Source organism: Ammospiza caudacuta, chromosome 28 (genome assembly GCF_027887145.1).
Source record: "Ammospiza caudacuta isolate bAmmCau1 chromosome 28, bAmmCau1.pri, whole genome shotgun sequence".
NCBI classification, from domain to species: Eukaryota; Metazoa; Chordata; class Aves; order Passeriformes; family Passerellidae; genus Ammospiza; species Ammospiza caudacuta.
The window spans coordinates 3247407-3273559 of record NC_080620.1 but is presented as its reverse complement, the minus strand read 5'-3'; the positions used below and the strand labels follow the sequence as shown (position 1 = coordinate 3273559).

Genomic DNA, 26153 nt, shown 5'->3' with positions numbered 1-26153 from the left:
GTGTAGGTAGAGTCGCCTTGGTTTTTCACAATTTTCTAAGCCTTCTGATGTTTAGATTTTTGTAACAAACTTTTTGACGCACTTTCTGTAAATAACTCATTGTGTTGCATTCTTTTATGGAAGAAATGTGATGGACTGTTTGTTTGTCCAGTGGCACTGTCACCCTCCAATCCACTGCCACTTTTAGCAATCTATAAACGTTAGAATCAGAAAATAAACTTCCCTTTTTTACCTTAAGTACAGCAGTGTGTGTGTGTCACATTATTTCGTGTCCTACAGTAACAGGTAGACACATCCAACAACATCTCAAGGGCAGAAAGTCACTTGACCACACAGAATGGGTTTAAACTTAAGTATTTATGAGTTAAATTTAAGTATTTAAGTATTTGTTTAAGTGTATTAAGTATTATTAATGTAAGTTTAAATTTAAGTAAATGTAAGTACTTTAAAATAAATACTTTTTCAGACAATCAGGAAGGTGTACCATTAAGGAATCCTCTGAAAGACATTCTGATATGCCTGTGCTGAGATATTAGAATCAAGGCACTACAATATTGATTTTAATTTCATCCCTCCCCTCCCATACTTAAGATGACCCTTCCCAGCTTTCAGTCTCAGAATTGACACACTGATCACAAAGAGGTTACAGGTGTGAGGACACCCAGCTCAGCAATAATCCAAACCAGTTTCATCACGTTGGAGCCGTTCTACCCACATCTCCACCCACCAAAACCAACCAGCCCAAGCATTTGCAGCCAAGCTGACTTTGCTGGGCAAAGTTCCCCATCCAGTGGCCAAATCCATGGATGCAGCTGATGGTCCTGCACCACCCACACTGCAGAGCTGGATTGCAGCCACACAGGTGAACTGCCAGGTGCAGATTGTGAGGAAAAAGAAATAACAGCTGGATATCCTGAAATAACACTGGCTCACGGGGAAGCTACTGCTAAAAAAATGACACAGATTGTATGCAAAGAAGGTGTGAACAATTTGTTGTATGGGTGTGCCATGATATTTTCTGAAAAATCCTTTCCTTAGGATTTTTTTCTGTTGAGAAGCTGAGAAACCTCAGGAACAAAATGTAAACAATGGTTATCTGCTGCTGTGGAATGCAACAGGTGCATCTGTGATTGGTCTCGTGTGGTTGTTTCTAATTAATGGCCAATCACAGTCAGCTGTCCAGGCTGTCTCAGTCAGTCTCAAGCCTTTATCATTCCTGTTCTATTCTTAGCTAACCTCCTGATGAAATCCTTTCTTCTATTCTTTTAGTATAGTTTTAATATAATATACATCATAAAATAATAAATCAGCCTTCCGAAACATGGAGTCAACATTCTTGTCTCTTCCCTCATCCTCAGAGCCCTGTGAACACCACCACACTTAATTTACACCTGATTTTTAAAAAAAGGAGAAAAGAATCTAGTTAGACCTTTAGTAGTACCTGAACAGCACCTGAAGGAGTACAAGGATAATACTCCAGGTATTTTAGGAGTAGGCCAAAAAGCCTTATAGACACAGCTAAAGCTAGAAATGTGGAAAATGATCACAGAATGAGGTTAAAAAATACAGGTTACAGCACATCTTCCAGAGAAAAATGTAGAGAAAAGGAAAGGATGTTGAAGAAACATGCCAGGTGTGGCTGGGATGTTCCTAGCACAGCACATGCACTCAGTGATCAGGTTTGTGGTTTATTTCCCATTCCCAATCCTTTGGATTCAGCCCTTGGGGTGCTCATGGGACTCTGGGACATTGGTGTGTACAAGGGCATCACTGGACTGTGCAGTATGAGCCCTTAGTGAGGCCAGATGGAAACAGAAGCTGCTGCAGGAGATCAGTGAACACACTCAAACTTGTTAGAGCAGTGGAGAACAGTCTTTATTATCAAAAACAATAAAATCCTTAAAGAGGAGTCAGGTTTATACAAAAGCATTTGTAATTTCAATAATTTATTTACAAGGCAATTAGGCAATGAAGAAGAAGTGAGAAGATACCAAAACTTCTCACTTGTTTAAAGTGACCAGGCTCCTTCCAAGCAAGTGCTTTACACCCACCCAGCACATCCAGAAATATGGGACAAATCAGAATTCCTGCAGAGGTTGTTCAGTGAGCAACCAATGCTCAGGCTGTAATTACCACAGAGATCAGATTTGCCAGGAATAACACTTTTTATCATTTACTTTTCAGTTGTGTCAGGGCAGAAAGGGAGGGAAAACCTGTCACAGAAATCCCCATTAAAAGCAAGCAGCGATGTCTCCCTGTGGGACAGGCAGAACAATTCTCTGTATCAGTGAGCACCCCTGCTGCTGGTTTCACTGAAAAATTGGGCAAGCTGGATGTCCACAGCAGAAATAAAAGGATAAGAAGTCAGCTGGCTTTGAGTAAGTACCTACCCAGCAAAACACTACACAGAGTTGAAATACCAGCCTTTCACAACATCCACTCCATGCTTCTCTTCACACAAGTACTGGTTATGCAGAGAAACTTCTTTACTGGCTTCAAAGGACAGGTTCTGCACATCTGTGAAGCTCCTGGAACACATGAAGCTAAATCAGTGACTCTGAAGGACAAAAATTCTGCTTTAGCCCAAACACTGCATGCCTGGACATGTACATCCTTCTCCTACTATGGCCCCACAAGAAGAAAATAAATGTAAAATGTGAATTTTCTTCTCAAAAGTAGGAACTAGGAGGAGAGATGGGGCAGTTGAGTGGCTTAATGGTCTATTAATCCTCAAAGATTTTAACTCCAATCTCTTCTGGGGCAATGAAGGAAGGGAAGGACATCAGTTATGATTTATCTCTTCCTCCCCCTCCCAGGGATGGTTTGTACTTGTTGTCACAACAGTTGAGAAGAAAACCCTTCTCTGTGCTCCTTGTGCCCTCACAAGGATGACACATTTGCAGGGTTGTTATTTAGGACAGTCTGTAGCTCACTTGTCTGTCTCCTGGGTTTCTCCACTCCTACACACCTAAACTTGCCAAGTCTGTTCTTGCTCAGTGAAATTCCCAGCTGAAGTGGCAGAGAATGGCACACTGAGGTGGCTCACCCTCAGATAACCCTCCTCCAGTCTGAGTTCTGGATGTATTCTGGCAAGGGACAGAGATTTTCCTCCAAATATTTAGTCAACAAATCTTTCCACCCAATTGCTGTGATACCTTTGAAGCCCTTGACTCAGTTGCTGAGACACTTCTTGAAGCTCCTTCAGTGCACCAAGTGCTTTTCCACCATCCTCTGAGTGCTCTGGCATAACTTCTGTCAGAAGCTCCTGTGTGATCCTTAGTTGCTTTTCCAGTTCCTCTGGAAGATGAGAAGTTAAAGGTATTACTAAAAATGAACCAGTTAACACAAGATATTAACAGCTGGAGTAACCCAGAGACAGGTGGAAAGATGACAAAAAAATATTCAGCTTTCACAAAACCACCATGAAACTGTGAAAGCCAAATTATTTTTCACTGTTGTGACTAGCAGCAGCAACAAGCTATTAAAATTGCTCATCAAGCTCTCATTTAGAGTATGTCAAAGATTTTAAAGAGAAATGTAAGAGGAAAAACAAGTTTTAGACACCCAAAGTTCCCTGGCCAGTATTGCTGTTGGCATGTATCCCCTCCATGAAATCTACTCAGCTATTTCCTAACATTCACAAACAAAAAATGCACTTATTCTTTTCTAGTCTTCTCAGAAGAATTCTAAGTTCTTCAAGAAATGTTTTTCATTTGTCCTAAAGTGCAAGATTACTGTAAATGATTTAAGAATCTTGTTTTTTGCAGACCAGCAGTTCAAAAATGTAACTTTTTGTCCAGACTTCAATACAAAATGCATGTACTGGTTTATTAAATATTCTCTGATTTAAAGACAGCACATGATAATATTTAAGCTCCAGTTCTACAAAAAACAGAAGTTTGAGCAAGTCTGCCCAGGTGAATCTGTCCCTCAAACACAGAAAAAAGAAAGATCAGAGCATTCCTGTAAGTTATTTACACAGTAGGAAAAAGAAAGGGGGAGGAATGCCATGAATAAAGTTAAAATACATAGAAACCTGCTAAAGAAGGTGTATATGAAGACTGAGCTAACTTTAAAAGTTTTTATTAAAAAAAGTTTTTAAAATTTTAGGAGTTTTTTTAATAAAATTCTCTGCTGCAAGATAAAAAGCTGTGTAGTTAAGTGGTTAAAGAGAGGTAAGAATTCCACACAGCACAATGTGTGATAATGTATCCACACAGGCTCTCAGAGCACACACAGTTCCTCCAGTGGCTGATGCAGCAGTAACAGTGTGAGAATTTTTTTAGCATAAACCCACTAAAACTGAAAGCAAATTTGAGAAATGAAATTTTCATACCAAGGTAGGTTTGCTTATCTCCTTCTATGTGAATGTTCTTTATGGGTAATTCATGTCTTGTGGCATCCAGGCCAGCTGCAAAGCTTTTGTATTGCTCTTTAAACTGCTCACACACAGCAACCAGGGGAGACAGCACTTCTGTCTGAAAGAGAAACCCTGATCAACACCTCTCCAAAAACATCTGTCATTACACACCTGGCTCACTACAAAAAAAAAAACTTTATGATCAAACCAAACACCACTCTGAAATGTTTATTGACAGAGGAATTCAAGAAGTCTGTGGTACAATAATCCTATCAAAGTGTTGATTGTGTTTTCCTCTCTGTCCTCAGTACCATTCCCTTGTTTCTGTAGCTCAGAGAGATTGGCAACACAGCCAGCAAAGGGTTTTATATCAGATTCTTTGATTGTAATTAACAAGTGTGTTCTCCAAAAGCCTTGTTTGATTTTTCAATGAGTATTTATTAAAAAGCAAAGAGAGTCAGTTTGGAAAATTCATTATTCAAACATTAATTATTCATTAGAAACCTGTCTTCTTACAATTAGGCCAGAACTACTTGTGGCTAACACATACAAACAAGGCAAATAAAAAACAGAATCTCTGAAATCTCTGCCCTTGCCAAGGAGCTCCAGCTTCTCCTTCCTGCCTGTCCACCAGGGAACTCAACAGTGCCAAAGGTGCTGCAGGCCTCAGCAGGAAGGAGAGATTTATTTCCTTTAAGATGTATGAAATCATAACCCTGCAGGCCACAGAAACAGAGAAATCTCACCTGGATAAAGGACTACATCATAAATGAGTTTCTGTAACTACAGACAAACATTTTTAAAACTTACCTGTTTGTCTAATGCTTCATTGAGCTTCTGCTTTCTCTCCTCGAGCAGAATTTCACGTTTCAGCTCCAAGAGCTTCTCCTGCTGTCTCCGCTTCTCTTCACACAACGTTAACAAGTTTTTTTCTGCTTTCTCCTCCATCTTGGCAACCCTTTTTTCTGTCTATTACATCCCAAAAATATTGACAATTAAAGCAATGCTACATCTGAGAAATTAACATATTCTGAACAAAGAAATGCAAGCCTCAGATTAGATCAAAGAGTTTCAATTAATGAAGAGGAGACCTCACACAGTAAGCAGAGAAAATCAGAATTAAAGATCCTCTTAATACTCTTTCCTCACTCCTATTTAAAGGAAAATACACAGAGCACTGAGGGAACAAAGTCACTGCCACAACCTTCAATTCCAGACAGAATCACATTTTTCCCCAAAATTTCTGCCTCCCCCTAATTCCCAAGAACCAGCATTAGCTTAATAAACTGGTATTGAATGATAGCAAGTCTTATGGTTTTAAAAAATTATAAAAATATACAGTCACAAAAACCTAACTTTTATAGGTCAGCAAGTATTTAAGAAATTAAACAATTCCCCCATATCAAGTTCTATGTGAAACACCAAATATTTGAGCAGCTCTCACCCTTAATTTTAGGAAAGTTAAAATTAGTGTCTCAGATTCCAGCACTTCCAGCAGATCAGAAGAAGCAGTTGCCTTCAGAAAAGAAAAGAATATTTTACATCAAGTTAGGTATTGAAATAATTGTTTTATCAGTGGTGAAATTAATTACTGATAGTCCAATTCATGCCTGGAATCAGGCAGCTCAATGATAAAATTTTATTTTTTAACATTCATGTTAATTAAACACATCTCTTTGCTCCACCACCTTTAATAATATTTTCAGCAGATTTTCATTATTCTGGCAGAGATTTTGAAGCTTCGGTGCTACACTGAATGAGATGCACAAATAAGGCCCTTTTTATTAGATTGAGTCAGTGTTTGTTCTCAGAACAAAAATGCCAGGAAATACTTAAAGATAATGGGATATATTTAAAGAGTATGGGCAGGAATGCAAGAAGAATCCACCTGAGGAGATGCAATAATTGGAACAGATGTTTTATCACAAGTAATGGAAGGAAAGCTCTGGTCAGTGCCCAGGTGTCTGATCAACACAGCAAACACTGCCAGCTCTGACTTCTGCAAGGAGGCTTTGGGTCCTCCCAGGGCCTCAGCTGTAATTCAGATTAAAGATAAACAGAAAACCTTCATTTCAAAATAAATATCCTTACCAATGGAAGCAGTGAGACTCACCTTACGAGTCTTATTAGTTCTTTTCTTTGTCTTTGAATTCTTTTCTGAAACAGATTCTGAAAAAGAACTCTTCTTGGGGTCACTTTTATCTGAATCACAACAACAAAGTTAGTGTGCTGCTCTTCTGAGAGGTCTGTAGGGTGGGTCAAGAGAGCACCAGGTTCTTTAAAGGCAGAGATCATTTTAAAATTATTGTGTGCACCAGTAAGAAAGATCTGTGCTCTGTTTCTGGCTCAGATTTACTCATGAGCAGAGATGGATCATTTAGCTTTGAGTGACAAACAAATGTGATCCACTTGTCAGAAGGGCTGACACCCACCTGTTATAGGAACAAAGACTCAAGAGTACTTTATTCTTTAATCTTTGACTTTATTCTTTACTTTTAGACTTTAAATAAAAACAGAGCACCAAAAGATATCAATTAAGAGGTTATTTTAAACTCCAAAAGTATTGGTACCTCTACTTAAAATCCTTTTGTGAATATACAAGAATACAACAATTTCTTATCTCCAAGTTTCAGCACACACATTAAAAATAAAAAAAAACAAAAAAAAACCAGAAATGGTGTATGAATGGAAATTTACCACTAATAGCAGAAATATCAAGGTCTGGTAGCTTCATTTTCTCTTCATCTAATAAAGTGGACTGCAAGTCACCCTTCTCAAGACCAGCCTGATCCAATGAGCTGAGGTTCACACCTGTAGAGAGAAGTTGTTATCAGACTAGGAGAATCAGAACTAGAAGAATAAGGTTCAGCACAAATCACAATTCCACCTGGACAAGGTTCCTCCTGAGCTCATCAGAAACACTCTCTCTTCCCAGCAATGTCTAATAAGCACCTGTTTTCTAATGAACCTCCTGAGAAAGTTACCAACTGGAATTGCAGCCAGAATGGAAAATTATTATGGCTACAGCTCACTCTCTAAAAAGTGAGAATCCCCCATAAAGTGAGACCCTTTGAGGTCCCAATTCCCAGAAAATAAGGGAATAATTTGTCTCAGTAACTGGGTATCTGTGGAGACAACCAAGGACTATCAGTAATACCAGACAGGAACCATTGGTAATAACAAAAGAAATAAAAATGGATGGGTTTGCAGACAGATTTTCTGTCATTCACATTTGGCTTAACAGAAAGATCAAATAAAAGAAGCAGAGGAATGGTGAGGGCAGAGGAAAAGAACCATCCTGCAGAAGGCAGGAAAGACCAAATCACTGAATGCCAGAGCCAGGACCTGATTTGTCTTAGTCCCACATCAAGTTTCTTAATTTCTTATGCATACAAACAATAACTGCCAGTAATGCAGATAACACAAAATATCACTACCTTAGAGTTAACAGCTTCATAGGCTAGAAATACAAAATAATAACTTTTAAACACTAGTAAAACTTACTAGCAGAAGCTTTATGTTTCTGAGAGACAACTGCTCTTGCTTCAGCTCTAGAAGACAGCAGTGAACTGTTTGATGAGGAGTAACCTGAGGAAGCATCCTGAAAATAAAGAAAACAGATAAGACAGAACATAATCAGCAGTATCTTACCTTCAACTTAAATGCTGACAATAAACAACTAAATCCCAGGTCACCTTGCTGCTTTGCAAGTCACCTGAGTACAGTCCCAAGCTCCCACCTAGCAGCACTCCCTCATCACCGCAGCAGAGGTGGTTTCCCCTCTGTTTTGTTTTGTTTTTTTTGGCTGGCTGAGGTGTTTTTATTTGTTTTTTTTTTTTTTCCTCCTCACTGCCACAGGTCCAAGCAGCCCCACACGTCCAAGCAGCCCCTCACACCGTTGCTGCCTTTCGCTGAGCGACGCCTGAGCTTGGCTGTTTCGGCACCGTCTTGCTTTGTTTCTTATCGTACTGCAGGTAGCGAGACTGAACGACTCTTCCTCCTAAAGAGAGCAAAGAGAGCTCAGCCGGGCCCACCGCGGGGCGTCCCCGCCTCAGGTCGGGTCCCCCCTCAGCCGGGCCGGGCTCCCGCCTCAGCCAGTGCGGATCCGCCCTCACCCCACGCTACCTTTCCGCTTAGCTTTAGGCGTTTGTCCGGCCGCCGCCATGCCGCTGCCCTCCGAGGACATCGCGCCGAGGCAGCCGAGAGCGAACGAAGGACCGAGCGAGAATCACTCCCCCTCAGCGGCCGCAGCCGCCATCGCTTTTGAATCACCGCGCATGCGCGCGCCGAGGCGGGGGCGGTGAGGGGGTGGCAGAGCGCCCCCTGGCGGCGCGGAGGAATGAAACCCTCCCGGGGGCTGCGCTGCTTTTAAATAAAGCGATAAAGGAGGGTCTGGCTACTCCTGCAGCACGGCTGGCCCTAAAAGTGCTCCTTGCCTCAGGCTTTTGGTGGGAGGTAGCTTTAGCTGGTGGAGTCTGTTCTGGGATCCTCAGTACAAGAAAGATAAGGGGCTGCTGGAGAGAATCCAATGGAGGCCACAGAGATGATGAGTCTGGAGCATCTGTGTGATGAGGAGAGACTGTGGGAGCTGCTTAGCCCAGAGAAGAGAGGGCTGAGAGGATCCCATCAGTCCTATATAAATATATAAATATACCGCTCTAAGAGGTGTACAGAGGATGGTGCTACTGCTCAGTGATGCCCAGTGACAGGATGAGGAGTAATGGGCACAAGCTAAAACACAAGACAAACCCCTCAATATGAGGAAGAACTTTACGTTGAGGGTGGCCGAGGACTGGAACAGCTGCTCAGGGAGGATGTGGAGTTTCCCTTTCTGGAGAGAGGCGTTCCTGTGTCATCTGCTTCAGATGGAGACAGGACTGGGTGATCTCCGAAGGTCCTTTCCAACCTAAACAATTCTGTGATTCTGTGAACCACTGTGCCCCAGTGCTCTGACACACCGAGCACCAGCCACCCCACAACAACCGCAGCGGCAGGCGGGGACGCTCTCCGCCCAGCAGGACCCCAGGGTTCTTCGGTTTTGACAGAAATCCACCCCCACGGCCTCAAATAGACAGACAGATAGACAGACAGAGCACCTGGCTGCTGCTGCCACCACCCACCCGCAGCGGGGGCGAGAAGCGGGCTCGGGGCTTGAACCCGGGACTCCAGCATCATCTCCTCTCCCACTCCCTTCAGGCCGTGCTGCCCATGCGCATGCGCGGGGCGAGAGCGGCGCTGAATGGGCGCGCCCCGGCCCCCCCCACCCGGAAGTGGCGCGCGCGGGGCCTGTGGCGGCGGCGGGGCCGGGCCGGGCGGCCGCGCTTCGACACCGGCGCAGGTAACGGGCCCCGCGCTCCTCTTCCCCTGCTCCGCAAACCTCCCGCTCCTTCGCTACGGGCTACCCAGCGCTGTGGTGGCCGTGCCTTGCAGCGACCGATCTCGCACCGAGCGCTGTGGGCGGCCGGGGCAGCTCTGAGGGGGCGTGTGGGGGTCGGCTCTGAGGGGATCTGTGAGGGTCGGGGCCGATGTGAGGGAGCGCGGGAGGGTCGGCTCGGAGGGGCTGTCTGAGGGTCACTTCCAGCTCGGGGGGCACTTCCAGCCCGCGGCAGCCGCCCTGAGGAGCTCGGCGCCGGAACGGTTCCCCGGGACTCCCTGAGGAGCTCGGGTGTGCCCGGCTCCGGGGTCTGTGCCCGGCTCCGGGGTCTGTGCCCGGGCTCGGGGGGCTGTGCCCGGTTTGGGTGTGCTGTGCCCCGCTGAGGGGCAGTGCCGGGGCTCCGTGGGGCAGTGCCGGGGCTCCGGGAGGCTGTGCCCGGCTCTGGGTGCTGTGCCGGGCTCCGGGGGTCTGTAGCCGGTTCATGGGGGCTGTTCCGGCCTCCGGGGGCTGTGCCCGGCTTGGGTGTGCTGTGCCCGGCTGAGGGGCTGTGCCCAGCTCCAGGGCTGTTCCCGGGGCTCCGGGGGTCTGTACCCGGTTCACGGGGTCTGTGCTGGGCCTTTGGGGGTCTGTGCCGGGCTCCGGGGCTGTGCCCAGCTCGGGGTGCTGTACCCGGTTCGGGGGGCTGTGCCGGGCTCCGGGGGCTGTGCCGGGCTCCGGGGGCTGTGCCGGGCTCCGGGGGCTGTGCCCGGCTCCGGGGCTGTACCGGACACGGGCAGATGCTGATAATGTGTCAGCGGTGCCCAGGGAAAGGGAAGTGTCCGACCCCGGCTGTGCCTCCCTTTTCTCGGGTAGATCCTGCCCGCTGAGCAGGGCACGGTGTTGCTTCCAGCTCCTGGTTTTTTTCCGTCCCCTGCTTGTGATTCTTCGGTGTTCTGTGCTGTCTTTGACTCTCGGTATGAGCAGCCTGTAATCTTTCAGACACATATCTCACGATCTTACAAAAAATTCGTTAAAGCTCTCAGGGTTCTTTGGTTTCTTTGTGTTATTTTCGAGCAGCTCTTGACAGCCGGTGCTGCTGCTGTGCTGAGATCGTGCTTTATCCTGATAAATGTCATTACCCACTTGAATCGTGCCTCTTGCTGTGTGCATGTCGATAGTGCTCTGTGTTTTTGGCAAGCTCAGTTTTGCAATCTCTGGGAAGTAAAAACTTTTGCAAGCTCGGAACATCCTTTGTTACATGTTTCTAGACTAAAAGTATCAGACTGCTGTCCTGACTCATGACAATTGTGGCCATCGGTCTGATACAGGTATGTGTGATCCTGCTGGAAGATGAATTCCCACTATCGCTTTAGCTTTGTTTTCTGTTACTCTGTAAGCATTTTGGTAATTTTTTCGCCCAGCTTTATTTGCAGTTCTCGTTTGTGAAAAGCGAGAAGCGCTTTGGATGCAAACGAGCTGAGCATTCTTTGATTTCACCTTCTGGAAAAGGGTGGCAATGGAGCAGAGGGCTGGAGATGATCTCAAGCTCCTGGCAGATGCAATTACCCTTTCAAAGATGTCATCAGCAATCCTCCCACGGTGCTCCTAGAGGCGGATCGGTATCGGTGCGTCTGCCAAGCTGTTTGCAAATAAGTTTGTCATGGGTAATTAGGAGCTCTTTGATTTCCAGGCCTGTTAGCTGCAATCCAGGGCTGAAGAACTTGCCCTAAAGAAACAGCGTGGGGTGAGCTCGCATTCCGGTTTAGGATGTTGCTGTCACACCCAGAGAGTTTTAGTGAGCCCTGGGTGACTTCAACTCAGGATCTTGTCAGGAACAAACCCATTTAATGTAGGGGAAGCAGCTTGGGGAGCATTTAATGCATATTTCAATTAGCTCCAAGATTCATTGTGGCTTTTTTTAGAAAATAGTTTAGCTTGGGGTTTTTTTGTCGTTGCACTGCTGTGGGGTTTTCTGCCTGCCCTACATCTGAAGGGCAATAACATTGTGCTTTTCAGGATGATGCATCTGAAGCCACTTCCTCAATCTTTAATCCTTAATTATTCACATAAAAATTATTCACATAAAACTCGGGAGTTAACTGCAGTAATGCAAAGTGTTTTAACTTGGAACTTTTTTTTTTTTTTTGGTTTTTTTGTTACTGTGCCTGAACATTTGGCTCAACAAAAAGCTTTTTCACAAGTTGAATGTTGCAGCTCCTGCAGTGACAGCTGCCTGCACAAACTGTCCATTCCCTGTGGGAGGATTCCCAGCTCTGAGCTCTTCTGTGGAACCCAAAACGCCCAAGGAGCTGAATAATTTAGAAAGAATAAATGCAGCCGATGAAAGATTTAAGGGAGGCTCACCTAGGAAGGAAAACTTTTCTGACCCACAGTGATTCAAACATCAGAGCTCTTGAATAATCCTGTGCATGAATAACGGGTTTGACTCACATGCACACTGAGGCTAAATATGGCCTTTCCTCAGCTCCAAGGTCACAGGGCAGGATTTGCATATCCTAGGCTTTCAAAAAGGAAGAATTCCTAAAAAATGCAGCAGTGTTGGCTGTCTGAGCAGTCAATGAAAAAATAAAAACTCTGATTCACCAGAATGTTTTGGCTCAGTGTTTTTTGGGGATTTGAAGGTGAAGGTGTTTATCACATTTCTAAGAAACAAGGCTTGTTTATGCAAATATTGAGGAGAAGCAAAGCCTGAGATGCTGATAAGGGTTTATTTTTCTAATGGGAATGTCTTTATTTCCCAAAATGAAAATTCAGAGGTTTTGTCTGTAGAATATTGTGTTTTCTTGGTGTATCAAGTGACTTAAGCCTGGCTTGTGGAGTTGCTTTTATCAAGGCTTTATTGTCTTGTGTGTCTCTGATTACCAAATGAAACTCAATGCAGATTCCAGAAAAATCTGCCCTTTCTAGAAAGACCATTGATACTAAACAATAAAAGTGTTTTTCAAGCTATTTTGGACATGTGTACATTCTGTTCAGCCTGAAGTTTCTTCAAAAAGTTTCTCATCAGTGTAAATGCAACATTAGAGCAATGAAACTTTTATTTCCTTTGTTGCCAGCTGTAGCCCTGTTAAGAAAAAAAAATAAGAAAACTACAAAAGGTGATAGAATTTTATTTATTTGTTGTGTTAAATTGTTTTTAAATTTTTTTTAAACTATTAACTTGTGAATTTGTAAGATTTTTGTGAATTTGTAAGTTGTTAATATTTGGGTAATTGTTGGAGGTTGATTAGGTAAAGTTAGAATAATTTTTTTACCTTTATTATTAGTATTTACATAAGTAAGGTTTTGAATAATATAAGAGTGGGTTTGTTTATTTGGATATTGTTTTTTGATTGTTTGAGTTAATTTGTTTAAAAAAGAATTGTAGGATTTAGTTTTATTTTGTTTGATTAGTGGATAAGAATCTAAATGTGTGTTAGTTGGTTTAAGTGATAATAAGGGTTTTTTTGTAGTATTTTTAATGTTTGTTAAAATAGGTTGAGGTAGGTTTATTGTTTGAATTTTAGTTTTATGGTAAGGTGAGTTATTAGTTAATTGAGTAACATTTAAATTTGTATAATTAGCATTTGTATATTTTTGAGCTAACTTATTAAGAAGTTTTTTTTTATTGTAGTTTTTATAGTAAGTATTGTGAATTAGTTAAAATTAGAGAAGTTATATTTTTACCCCTAAAATTCTTTTGGCTTGCATTCTTTACCTCTGAGCCTTTCACTTGCTTTGCCTCGATTCCTCAGCTGGGCCACATTTTCTGAATCATGTTCTGATGTGTAACTCTGTGACATCACCTTTGATAGGTAACATCACTGATAAGAACCCTGTGTTTTGAGGTGAGATTGTGTTTTAATGTGAATTTGAGTCACTCAGAGGAAGTGGCTGCTTGAGGGTGGGGATGGGAGCAGGTAACAGAGAAGGAACTGTACCAAAAAGGATTTCTTTGACTTTTTCCTGTGTTACACTGCATTGCAGCCCAGCTTGCAGTAACTTCCCTGCAGGGTTGATTGCAAAGAGTGGTAACAAATGTGGTGTAATTTTTGTGTGGTCCATTCAGAACTCCTCCTTTTGGAGCAGAAAATCCAAGTACTTTTAAAGAAAAGCAAGAATCTAAAGTTGTTTAGTGTGACTAGAACCTGAAGTGATTTTCGGGTAATCTACAAATGCTTGGAATACTGAAAAAATTTAAATCAATTATGCTCAGTTAACAGACATGAGGTATGACAAGGATCTTTACCTTTCCTGTTAATTGTAGAAACTTAAAATGTCTCTGTAGCCTGATTTGCTGGAAATTCCTTACTTTGGAAATCAGGGTTAGTAATAGCTGAATATTTTGAATTTGCTAAACGCTGAATATTTTGAATTTGCTAAATGCTGAATATTTTGAATTTGCTAAATGCTGAATATTTTGAATTTGCTAAATGCTGAATATTTTGAATTTGCTAAACGCTGAGTATTTTGAATTTGCTAAACGCTGAATATTTTGAATTTGCTAAATGCTGAATATTTTGAATTTGCTAAACGCTGAGTATTTTGAATTTGCTAAATGCTGAATATTTTGAATTTGCTAAATGCTGAATATTTTGAATTTGCTAAATGTTTTCAATTTAACCAAACAGATTGGTCACTTTTGGGGATGGTCACTGGCAGTTCTGGTGTTGAATATCAGGACCAAGTACCTGTGGTAGATTTGCACTTTTGTGGTGAGAATTGTTTGGTGAGCAGTGGGAGAAGCTGGAATTTTTCCCTCTGAGGATGCAGCAGTGGAAATGCACATGAAAATGTGATGAACTGGAATATTACACAGTTCATCCTCAACAATTTTGCTGTAATGGTAGCTTTCCCTTTTTAGCTTCACCATGATTCATTGACTAAATATGTGCCTTCAAATTATGGCCTTATTTAAACTAAAGAGAGACCCTGCACTGATTGGGGCAAAGCTCTGGGCTGGAGTTCCACTCTGTTACCACTGTTGTCTTTAATGTCTATTAAAAAATTATTAATTGGCTTAATGGAGTCTGGAAAACCCTCACAAAATACCACCAAAATTACGATCTAGAATTGGAATTTTTGGTTTTGTTACTAAAATTTTCTGAGCAAAATCAAATTTACGGATTTTTTCCTCTTCTGTGTATTGAAAAGGGATTTCTTATAAGAAAAGGTATTGAAAGAACTTGAGGTAACTGCAGAATTTCCACCTCCAGGCAGAGGCCAGCACTGGTGGTTGGGCTGCAGGGTTTGCCTGTGATGTGTTTGGTTTCAGGATTACTTTCTTTCTTGTATTTCTCCTTTTACTGCCAATATTCTCTGCACCTGAATTCAGGCTTGTGCTTCCATGATGAACCAGATCCCACAGAATAAATATTTCAATTGCTTCAAATTGTCTAAATAATTGATCATAAAACAAGAAGGAATCATTGCAATCTCTTCAGACTGCTCTTGACATAAACAAGAGGGTGGTACCTAATTAACTCTTCTAATTAACTCTCTAATTAACTGGTTACTGGGGGCTGGCTGATTTTCTAAACAGAGGTTTGGTGTCAGTTAAATTTTTGCAGTTTAACCTTCTGCTGGTGTTTTTGTCTCCTGTTTGCCTGGGTTTGTTTAGCTGGGAATTGCAGCCTGTGCCCTGTGTTGTGGCTTTGTCCTCCAGCCTGGTGATTGTACCCAAGTGCAGCTCCTGTGCAAGGACTGCCTGATAACTGAGTCCTCTGTGTGCTCCTGGCAGACAAAGCTTGCAGAGTGTTTGCCTGCAAAGGGAGTTATTTTCTTGTTGTTGCTGCCCTTAGCTCCTCAATTGAAATTTGTATTTATTCTAGATGCTGTGTTGGTCATATCTTCTGAGTCCAAGGGTGATATGGCTGCCTAATGAGATATTAATTTATGTTTATCTGGAGATTGCATTCACTGTCATGCTTGGGGTGCTATGGTAGAAAACCATGTTCAAATAATTCCTTGCTGTGCTTTCAAACCTATTTCAGGATATCTGCCCTTCCATCCCTCTGATACAGATTGGTTCTTGGATAAAGTTGAAGTTTTATTTATCTGTAAACTCAGCAGAAATTTGTTAAGCAGTTGTTTTCTTACTCCTATATTCCCGAACTATTTAATTGATTTAACTTCTTGCTGCCTTCTCCATCTATGATATGTTCTTTATCAGTAACTCTTTCCTTTTTTTTTTTTAGAACCATCATGAAAATGTTTACTTTGATGCCAAGACCCCAGCTTCACTAGGAACTCACCCTCCAACTGCTTGAAGACACCTGTCCTTAGTTGAATACTGGGACTCATTAGGTAACCAATTAATAATCTGTCCAGTGAATGCTCTTTTGCTTTTATGTTCTAATTTGTAGCTTGAAAAATTGTTCAGTGAGAAGCCAGAGGTCTGCCTCTTTCAGAGCAGTGTTGTCATCAAATAAATTTGATATCCTTTGTAAGAAAATCACAAGCAGTGGGGGACCAGGAGGTTTTCCTCAAACCTCTGCAATATCTGGACATTCTCAGATGGAAAAATTGAATTTTCCAGTTGTACTCACTTGAGCAGACCCTACTGGCTTGGGTTTGTCACTTGTAGAGAAGTGACATCTGCACTCTGATTTCCCCTTTGGGAAGTATGAGCTGGGATCTTGAGCAATGTCCCAAATTTTGGTGGCTGACATGAGACAAGGTTAGGAAATGTGTGTCAGTAAAGTCACAGGTCAGCACTGAGGTTCAGCTCTTCTGTGTTGGCAAAAAGCTGCTGCAAGGTTTTTTGGGGAGCTTTTTTGGCCAAAATGCTTCTGAGGGGACTTCCTCTAACTCAGCAGACTGAGTGTCTGAAACTCATTGCTGGGGAGTGAAAAAAGGAAGTCTGCAAAAGGCTGTGTCCTTTAAAGTGGCTGAGTGGCTGCAGAGGAAAATGGTCACTGTTCTGTTTTTCTGTCTGTGCTCAGGTGGATCTTCCCAAGGGCACAGATAGAAAATCTGCACATTCTGCTCTGTGTAAGGTTTGAGCTTTTATCTATTAAAAATGCTTAACACTTGTTTAATTACTTCAAAGGTGCTTCAGACTCCTTTAGTGGCCAGTGGTAATTGCAGGAAATGGAGTGAGCACTTGGAGCTCCCTGCTGCAGCCTTTGGATGGCCTGGCTCTTGGAACAACCCTCCTTAATGAACACAGAGTGACATTTCATGAGGAAAAACATTTTTGGGTGGATCATACAGTTTGATCAGAGATGTATTGTGGTTTGTCTTGCCATCTGTGCCTTATTCAGCCTTCCTTTTGATGAGTAGCCACTACAAATGATCCAGCCTGTGTGGCAGTGTCTGCTGTAAGCTGTGCAGAGTCCCTGAAAGCACAGCTCCCTCCTCATGAGCCACAGCTATGTCATATGTTTTGTGAAATGATTCATTATTGCACTGGAAGTGGCAGCTAAAAGCCTCCAACTCTACTGATTTTAATTTGAAATGATTGCTCTCTGTGGCCTTGTGCAAGTTCCTGTGCAGTTGTTTAGTGGCAAAAAGTATCTTCTTTGGCATTTCTCTGCCTCTTCCCTATTTTTTTTTCAATGTATTTGGCATGTCAGTGTATAATTAGAACACTTTGTTCTTGAAACAAAAATTGAACTGCTATTCTCAGAATGCAGTTTTACAGCCTGCTGAAACAAAGGGGTTTTTCATTATCCTTCTCCTTCAGTACTCCTTGATAAGCAAAAAAACTGTGGAGCTAAAGCAGCATGGGCAAACTTAGCCCTGGTGACACCAAACTGCAAATGAGAGGGGAAAATCAGTGGGGAAGGCACAGAGGTGACAGAGGCTGGAGACTTTTAACTTGGCACTGAGGAAGAGGTGGCTTCTGAGGTTGGTGATTGATAGGCTGGGTTACTGTCTGGCCTGCACCAAGGCTGAGGGGAGGAAAAAGCCATCATGATGAATGATTTTTGGAGATGTGTGAATGAGGCCCCTGAACCCAGCGAGGAAGGAGTTGCTGTGATGGGTACAAAGCTTCAGAATGGAGTGGGTTATTGAGGATCTTGTTTACTGCTGAAAAGTGGTTGCAATAAGACTTGACTTTGCTTTGTTGCCTAAAATGGAAGATGAAAGTCGTGTTCAGCCCCTCTGTAGCAAGGATGTGGTTCTGTCAAGTGGAATGAGCAATCTCTTGGCTGTGTGAGTGACCTGTGCTGGGGAGATCCCTGTGGTGTCACAGGGGGCTGCCAGCAGTGTCTGCTCCAGGCTGCTCAGGGGGGTGGATGCTCTACCTGTCTGCACTTCTCATGGAAAGAGCTCAGTTAGGGAAAATAGGGGGAAAAAAGTGTCAGAACCATTTTCCTCCAATCTCAGTGTCAGAACCATTTTCCTCCTTGTGTGTGCACTGATCCTCTGCCATAACTCGTGGCTGCTCTAAACTGTTGAATTAATAAGTGACCAAACCCTGTTTCTGTTTCCAACTGCTGGTGCAGCTTTAAGGAAGAGTTTCTGTGGGAGGGTGGATAAATGTTTATGTGGACCAGGTCAAGGAAAGCATCTGGGCTAAACCTAACCTGGGGAAATAAGGAAGTTTTAGTTTGGACATTGATCCTGGTTTGTTTTGCATTGTTTGTATGAATTCTTGTGTGCCATGACAGGAAGAAAGGGGTGGCATGGGAATAGAAGGAAAAGTGAAAGGAAGCTGGATGCTGTGGCAGCTCTGCACTCCATAGGATATCCCAAACAGGCTGTTAGAAATAAAATCACTGGTAGTAAATTATTAAAGAACAAATGCACTATGTAACAAATGCATTTTCATCCTGCAGAAAATCACACCTTGCCCTAATACCTGTACACACTTTGTAATACTTGTACACACTTTTTAACACCTGATTTTTTCATTTTTCTTTTTTTTCAGACAATGGGCACTGCATATTAAGCAGGGGTGGAAGACTGAAGCCCATCTGGGGACAGAATGAGTTTAAAAGATGCTGACAGTGCAGTTTGCCAGGCAAAGGCAGCCTATAATCTTCATATTTACCCCCAACTCTCAACAGAAAGCGCTCCCTGCTGCAAAGTGACAGCAACCAAGGACAGCACATCATCAGATGTCATCAAGGATGTGATCAACATCTTAAACTTGGATGTCTCCAAGCATTATGTCCTCGTGGAGGTGAAAGAGTCAGGTGGAGAAGAATGGGTGCTTGACATCAACGATTCTCCCGTGCACAGGGTTCTGCTCTGGCCGCGGCGCGCTCAGGACGAGCACCCTCAGAAGGATGGCTACTACTTCCTGCTGCAGGAGAGGAACACTGATGGCTCCATCAAGTATGTGCAGATGCAGCTGCTCTCCAAGGAGACAGATGCCAGGCGTTTGGTGGAGAGGGGATTTCTGCCCTGGCACCAGGAGGACTTTGATGATCTCTGCAATCTGCCCAACCTGACCGAGACAACGCTCCTGGAGAATCTCAAGTGCCGCTTCCTGAAGCACAGAATCTACACTTATGCAGGAAGCATCCTGATTGCAATTAACCCCTTCAAGTTCCTGCCCATTTATAACCCCAAGTATGTCAAGATGTATGAGAACCATCAGCTTGGGAAGTTGGAGCCTCACATTTTTGCCATTGCTGATGTGGCCTATCACACAATGCTTAAAAAACATGTTAACCAGTGCATCGTTATATCAGGTGAAAGTGGGTCTGGGAAAACCCAAAGCACAAACTTCTTAATTCACTGCCTCACTGCACTGAGCCAGAAAGGGTACGCCAGTGGTGTGGAGAGAACCATTCTGGGAGCTGGACCAGTTCTGGAGGTAAATTCATGCTCAAGTTGCCTTCTGTGCTAATTGTTTTTTAGAAACTTCAAATAGCTGCTGTTGAAAGCTACTTCTGAGTCACCTACTTGGTTTAGGCTTAAAATGTCACTGGTTTAGGCTTGGTTTAAATGTCACTGGGCTGCAGTGGTGCTTGGCAACATTACCCAACTGCTTCTGTTTGATTTTCCTTGTTCTGTTCACTTCACTTCCTGTTGCTTGTAATTTGTATTTGACTTAACTTTGCACCACTGAGCACTGATATTCTGGGGTAGAGGTTACCTGTGCTTTCCATCTCAAAGTTTTGATGGCATTTGAATCAAATCATAAGCAAATTTTTCATACATATTGTTCCACTGAAGCATCAACTGCTTGGTGTGATCCTGCCTTTGTGTGGGAGCATTTTACTGAACTCACTTTTGGAGGGAGTAATTTCTGTTTGTGGATGAGAGCAACATTTTGAGTTGGGGAGAAAGCAGGAGTCTGATTTGGCTTTTAATTCTTACAGCATTTCCAACAGAAAGCAAAACTAAACATGTGAGAAGGAGGGAGTACAGCTGGCCCTGTGTTAGGTAATGTCAGAATAAACTTAAACTGATCTGTGCTCTCTTAAAGGAATAACTCCAGAAGTGTGGATGGATGTAATGCTCACCCATAACAAAATCTTCAACAGCAAAGAGCTTCAGCACCATCATTGTAATTTTTAGGTTTAGTTTCAAATGTAGTAACTCCTTCCTTAAAAAAAAAAGTTCAAGCTTTTATTAAAGCTCTTCTGTAAAGAATGAGGAATATATGCAAGTTCTTTTTTGTGTTACTTTCAGCTGCTTGAAAGAAGAAGTAAAATTGAGGCTTTTTGGTTGCTGGAGTTCAAGTTTGCAGTTCTAAACAGAAAACAGGAAGGGGTCACAGTGGAAAGCCCTGCTTGATCAGCTGATCTCTCTGCCTTTGATAAATTTAAGTCTTTCATATCCTTGTCTACAGCCCTGGTACAGCTGTGTCAAAGCAGGCAGAGATTTAAGGTCCTGTGTGTCTGTTTGTCTGCTGAGTGACAAATGCAGCTATCCCTGGGTTCACAACTAAAATTTAGAACTTTGTGTAAAGCTGGGCATGCTCATAAAGAGACATTTGTGTTTCTCTGTGCTAACACTGGTTGTCTTAAATACCACAGTTTCTTCAGACTTCCACTGAATAGTAATATAGTAATATTTTTCATGAGAAAATAGTTTTTTGAAATTGAAAATTTATGTAAATTTGGAGTTGAAAAGTAAATTCAGTGTACATCCAAAAGGCAGGCTGAGAATATAAGAAGTAAAACCCAGTTCTGTTTTGATGCATCAGGGCTGATTCAGCTGACAGTGAAGCTTCCATGTTTCCCAATTTCAGTCACTAAGCATAATTAAAAAAAACCAATCAGCTCTTGGTCCTGGGGAGGGATGCACAGAAAGCTTTGTGGAAGTTAAACTGAATTCAGGCTCCTCTTAGAGCTGGGCACTTCTAAATCCATCCCTGGTGACTCATTTTGGGTGAAGGGAACTAAAGTGCTGCAAGGGAGTTTTTCTTAAATGGATGTTTCTGGGGATTTTTTGCACAAACAATTTTAGTGTGCCCAGACTATTTGAGATTGCTCTGTTTAACTTGGAAGTTTTATTCTGAATCTTCATCAAAGTTGAAAATGTGTTTTTGACTAAAAACTTCCATGATGTAGAAGTGGGTTTGCATTCTGGGTCAGAACTTCCTCATTTGAGTTATCTCTTATTTTTCTGTTACCTCAGTGAAATGGGGCTGTTTGTAGGGTGACCTTGTGTGAAAGTTGAAGGGGTTAAAGGGCTTCTAGCACAGGGGGGTGAGCACAATGAGGGTGTTATGGAGGTGGATTTATGATTTGATCTTTTCATGCTTTAGGAACAGAAACATTTCTTACTGAATCCTATTTGATTGATCTGAGTTCAAACCTCCAAGCAGTTTACAGATAAATTACTGTTAATGTTTTTATTCCTTGATTACAATTTCTAGACCGAAGAACGGAGTTACAGCTGGACCATGAAAGATTTGATGTTAAATGTTGCTTGGTGTTGCCTTGCCAGACATCTGAGAGCTGCAAGCCCTGGTGCTGAGCCAATGGAGCTGAAAATGAACCTCGGTATCAGCACAAGTGCTGTCACATGGGCTGGGACAGGAGAGGAGCCTGCTCATGGGGCAGCTCTGACACTTCTGCTCCCTCCCAGCCCCAGCCTGAGCTGTTTAAAGCTTCCTTCTAGGGCAGCTCACCAGCACAGACCAACTGCAATAATTCTGGTGATGTTTGGCACTGCTTGCAGCTTTGCAGAGAAAAAGGATCAGGAAGTGAAGCTGCTTCCCTGGACAGTGGTGCCTAAAGCTGAGCTTTGGTTTCAGTTGCCTCTCCCATGCAGGAATTGCTCTCACATCATGGTTTGTTGTTTTCTTTTTGTTTTAATTGGATCTCCAGCCTAAGGGAGATCATCTCCAGTTTAAAACTGGTGGGAAGATAAATATAAGCTCTAAAATACTCCTAACGTTTTCAACCCTTTCTAAATTTAGTAATTCAAATACAGTTCCCTCACTTGAAGCTTTGCTTTCTTGTATTGACTAAGTTCAAGTAACTTATGACTGAAATCCTAAGAAGAAATTTACACTTGGCAACTATTTGAGTCAAATGTGGAGTAATGAAATTGGAGATTATCTCCAGTTTCTTTAAAGCTGGTAGGAAGATAAATATAAGCTCTGTTTTTAGATACTCCTTTTCTAATTTTAGTAATTAAAATACAGTTCCCTGACTTGAAGCTTTGTCTTCTTGTATTGACTAAATTCAAGTAACTTATGACTGAAATCCTAAGAAGAAATTTACACTTGGGAACTATTTGGGTCAAATGTGGAGTAATGAAATTGGAGATTATCTCCAGTTTCTTTAAAGCTGGTAGGAAGATAAATATAAGCTCTGTTTTAAGATACTTCTTTTCTAAATTTAGTAATTGAAATACAGTTCCCTGGCTTGAAGCTTTGCCTTCTTATATTGACTAAATTCAAGTTACTTATGACTGAAATCCTACAAAGCAATTTACACTTGGCCACTATTTGGGTCAAATTTGGAATAAACAAATTGGAGATCAACTCCAGTTTCTTTAAAGCTGGTGGGAAGATAAATGTAAGCCCTGTTTGAAGATACTAAACATTTTCAACCTTTTCTAAATTTAGTAATTAAAATAGAGTTTCCTGACTTGAACTTTGACTTCCTGTATTGACTAAATTCAAGTAACTTATGATTGAAATCCTAAGAAGAAATTTACACTTGAGAACTATTTGGGTCAAATTTGGAGTAATCAAATTTGAGATATCTCCAGTTTCTTTAAAACTGGTGGGAAGATAAATATAAGCTCTGTTTTAAGATACTCCTTTTCTAAATTTAGTAATTAAAATACAGTTCCCTGCCTTGAAGCTTTGCTTTCTTGTATTGACTAAATTCAAGTTACTTATGATTGAAATCCTAAGAAGAAATTTACACTTGGCCACTATTTGGGTCAAATTGGGAATAATCAAATTGGAGATTATCTCCAATTTCTTTAAAACTTGTGGGAAGATAAATATAAGCTCTGAAATACTCCTAACATTTTCAACCTTTTCTAAATTTAGTAATTAAAATACAGTTCCCTGCCTTGAAGCTTTGCCTTCTTGTATTGACTAAATTCAAGTTATGATTGAAATCCTAAGAAGAAATTTACACTTGGCAACTATTTGGGTCAAATTGGGAATAATGAATCAAACCTTTGTTTATTTTATAATCTCAAACAAGACAAACCTTTCCATACACACTGAAGAAGTTTCCAATAAATTGATATTTTCCTTTCATCAGGGAAAAATGGCTTAACTGCATGTTCCAGCTATGAAATGCACAGCATGCTGTCTAAGACTCTGAATTTCTTTTGGAAACTTAAAGTTCACTTATTCTTCAAGCCAGTTTAGTAAAGTGGCAGAAAATTGAGTTAGGGGATAGGAAGATGTGGTGAGAGAACAGAGGGAATGGGAGCTTTGTTTTCTTGCAGCAGAGCTTCCCTTGGCCCTCTGTTGTTAAGCTGTAACCCTCAGTGTCCCCTGTTTATTACAGAATTTCAGTCACTTTTTGAGTTTGCTGAAAGTTCATTTCCCTCTGAAATGGGAGCTGAGAGGAGTTAGGACAGATGAAAATATTTGGGGTGTCATAATTCTTCATGTATTATTTTGAAAATCATTGCTTATTCCCATCTGGATGTGTTCTGGTTTCTCAATGATGCTGAACCAGTCTTTGGAAAGAATTAAGGCCAAATAAAATGGAAATTCCAACAGGAAACTTTTATTAATTGATCTTCTAAAGAAGAATTATTGACAGCACAATCAGGTGGGGGCAGATCAGATTTTCTAGAACTCACCAGATCTAAAAACTTCTAAAATTTAATCATAGCAAGTTTTATGCTTTAGAATTCTGCACAGAGGAGCAGAGCAATTTGCTGTCAGCTCTGTTTCCCTCATGACAGCTGGGGCTCAGTGGAGCTTCAGCTCTGGTTCTCTGGTTTTCATTTCTATTTACCATCAAAGTGAAGGCTGAGCTAGAAAAGAGAGTGAACAGAGCTAAAGAATAAAGCAGGGATTGATTAAAAGGCCTCAATGGGTCCACCTTGGGCAGCACAAGAGCCCAGCCAGGGCTGAGCCCAAGATGAACCAAAATGGTCACAAAATACACAACTGATCACAGGATCTCTCACTTTGATCAGTTCTGCTCCATTTGCATATTACAGTTAATTATCCAATTACCCCATGCAGTCTCATCCTTGTTTTTCTCTCTCCAGCCCACGTTGTTTGTGCTCTTGGGCTGAGATTTGGGTCATTTGTCCTTGGTCCCCAGCTGGAGCAGGAATTGTTTTGTCTCCCTGCTCTGTGCACAGAGCTCACCATCCCCTCATGTGAACCCAGACCCACACACTAAAGCAGCACAGAATCTGAAAAATAAAAAAGCTCAAACCTGAGGCATCAAAAGCCTGCACATTCCAGGGAAGGTGATTGTTTTGAGGCCATTATCTGCATGGCTTTGCTTTATTTAAGGATCCTAATCTGAGGAGAAACTTTTTTCCATTTGTTTGCATGGTTTCTCTGGTAGAAATGTGATGTTGCCTGCTTTCCCCTGCTGCACACAACTCTTGGAGAAAAATCACTTTATTCTTCATTCATCCTGCCAGGGGGATTGCTGGGAGTTCCCAGGACATCCCCCAGCAGGAGGAGTTGTAAAATTACCCTGAATTTCCTGTTGGTGAGTGGCCACTTCACAGCATGGCTGTGAGGAGCACTTAAACCCAGTGAAGTTAAACCAAGCTCAGCCCTGAAGGAATTCTTTCCTCTGCCAGGAATTGGGGTCTCCCCTGTCCTTTGGCATGTTGGAAACTGGGTCTGTGTTCAGGAGTGGTTCTGCCATGGTTTGCATCAAACTCCCAACAGCTTTTTCAGATTTTGGCAATTCTTGTGAGACAACTAAATGAAATTTGAAATTTTTGTTGTGTTCCGGAGGTTTGTGTTGGGAGCATGTGTGAGGGGGTTGGGGTTTTTTTTGTTTTTTTGGGTTTTTTTAACAAATAAAAGGAGAATGTGGTGATTTTCTGCTTACTTTTATATCTGTCCCTTTTGTAAGAATTTAAATGTCAAGCTCAGCCCTGAAGGAATTCTTTCCTCTGCCAGGGTGTGGAGTTGGGGTCTCCCCTGTCCTTTGGCATGTTGGAAACTGGGTCTGTGTTCAGGAGTGGTTCTGCCATGGTTTGCATCAAACTCCCAACAGCTTTTTCAGATTTTGGCAATTCTTATGAATTAAATGAAATTCTAAATGAAATTTTTGTGTTCCTGAGGTACATGCTGGGAACGCGTCTGTGGGAGTTGGAGTTGTGGTTTTGGTTTTTTGGTTTTTTTTTTGTTTGTTTGTTTGGTTGGTTGGTTGGTGTTTTGTTTTGTTTTTAACAAAAGCAGAATTTGGTGATTCTCTGCTTACTTTGACATCTATCCCTATTGTAAGAATTTGAAATGTCAGGCTCCAGTTTCTGCCTCTTGCATTCCAAGGTGAGAGGATGGCCTGAATGATTTCCTGCCTCCCAGAATAGGCTGTCCCAGCTCTGATTCCTGCCACCATTGCTCTGCTATTTTTGACTGTTTTATTCAGTGTTGTGCATTGCAGTGATGTAGTTGGAGTTTTTTGGTTTTGTCTTCTCATGGATTCACAAGGGAAAACAGTAAATGGATTTACTTATATAAAGGGTTAATTATCTTTAGCTGAAATTTTCTTGTGAATTTATTTTGTACTCTTCAAAGTATTTTGAAGAACGTGGTAACAGTCATTAAAGTTAAATGTTACCAAAAAAAACCCCACAAAAACCCATCCAGAATGTTTCCTGACTTGGAATGTTCTTAAAAAACTTGTAGATATTAAAGGCTCTTCTGAGGAAATGGGTACATGAAAACTTTCCTAAAAACTGTTAATATTAGATCAGCTTTTAAGAATTTGCTGTGTGCTTTGACTAAATACCAGACACGTGAGATCATAAGAGCCTTTAGTTTTAAACTGTATTCATTGCTTACATGAGTAATCACTAAGAAAAGTTTTTCAGGAAGCCTGAGTGATGGGATTTCTTAACTCTATA

General features: G+C 41.9%; 3 protein-coding genes across 4 annotated transcripts in view; 1 reads left to right on the top strand and 2 right to left on the bottom strand.

Annotated features, from left to right (window-relative positions):
- Positions 1–1864: 1864 nt before the first annotated feature.
- HAUS8 (HAUS augmin like complex subunit 8) lies at positions 1865–8625 on the bottom strand. 2 transcript variants are annotated; one of them, XM_058821146.1, is made up of 10 exons: positions 8486–8625; positions 8257–8360; positions 7865–7961; positions 7058–7171; positions 6474–6562; positions 5805–5876; positions 5171–5329; positions 4337–4478; positions 3156–3297; positions 1865–2528 (listed from the first exon to the last, which is right to left on the bottom strand). In XM_058821146.1, exons 1-10 carry the CDS (start codon positions 8544–8546, stop codon positions 2402–2404), a joined length of 1107 nt encoding a protein of 368 aa, XP_058677129.1. In that variant the 5' UTR covers positions 8547–8625; the 3' UTR covers positions 1865–2401. The 2 variants fall into 2 exon arrangements, with proteins under 2 accessions (XP_058677129.1, XP_058677130.1); XM_058821147.1 differs by having other exon boundaries at positions 6474–6529.
- Positions 8626–9663: 1038 nt separating this feature from the next.
- Positions 9664–26153, top strand: part of MYO9B (myosin IXB) — a 48119-nt gene continuing 31629 nt past the window's right edge. Inside the window, exons 1-3 of the mRNA XM_058820955.1 lie at positions 9664–9698; positions 15911–16019; positions 18592–19485. Of these exons, the coding sequence (XP_058676938.1) occupies positions 18649–19485 (837 nt within the window). The 5' untranslated portion in view covers positions 9664–9698; positions 15911–16019; positions 18592–18648. The remainder of the gene's footprint in view (positions 9699–15910; positions 16020–18591; positions 19486–26153) is intronic.
- LOC131568773 (basic proline-rich protein-like) lies at positions 9759–10883 on the bottom strand. Its single transcript, XM_058820844.1, has 2 exons — positions 10726–10883; positions 9759–10491 (listed from the first exon to the last, which is right to left on the bottom strand). Exons 1-2 carry the CDS (start codon positions 10881–10883, stop codon positions 9759–9761), a joined length of 891 nt encoding a protein of 296 aa, XP_058676827.1.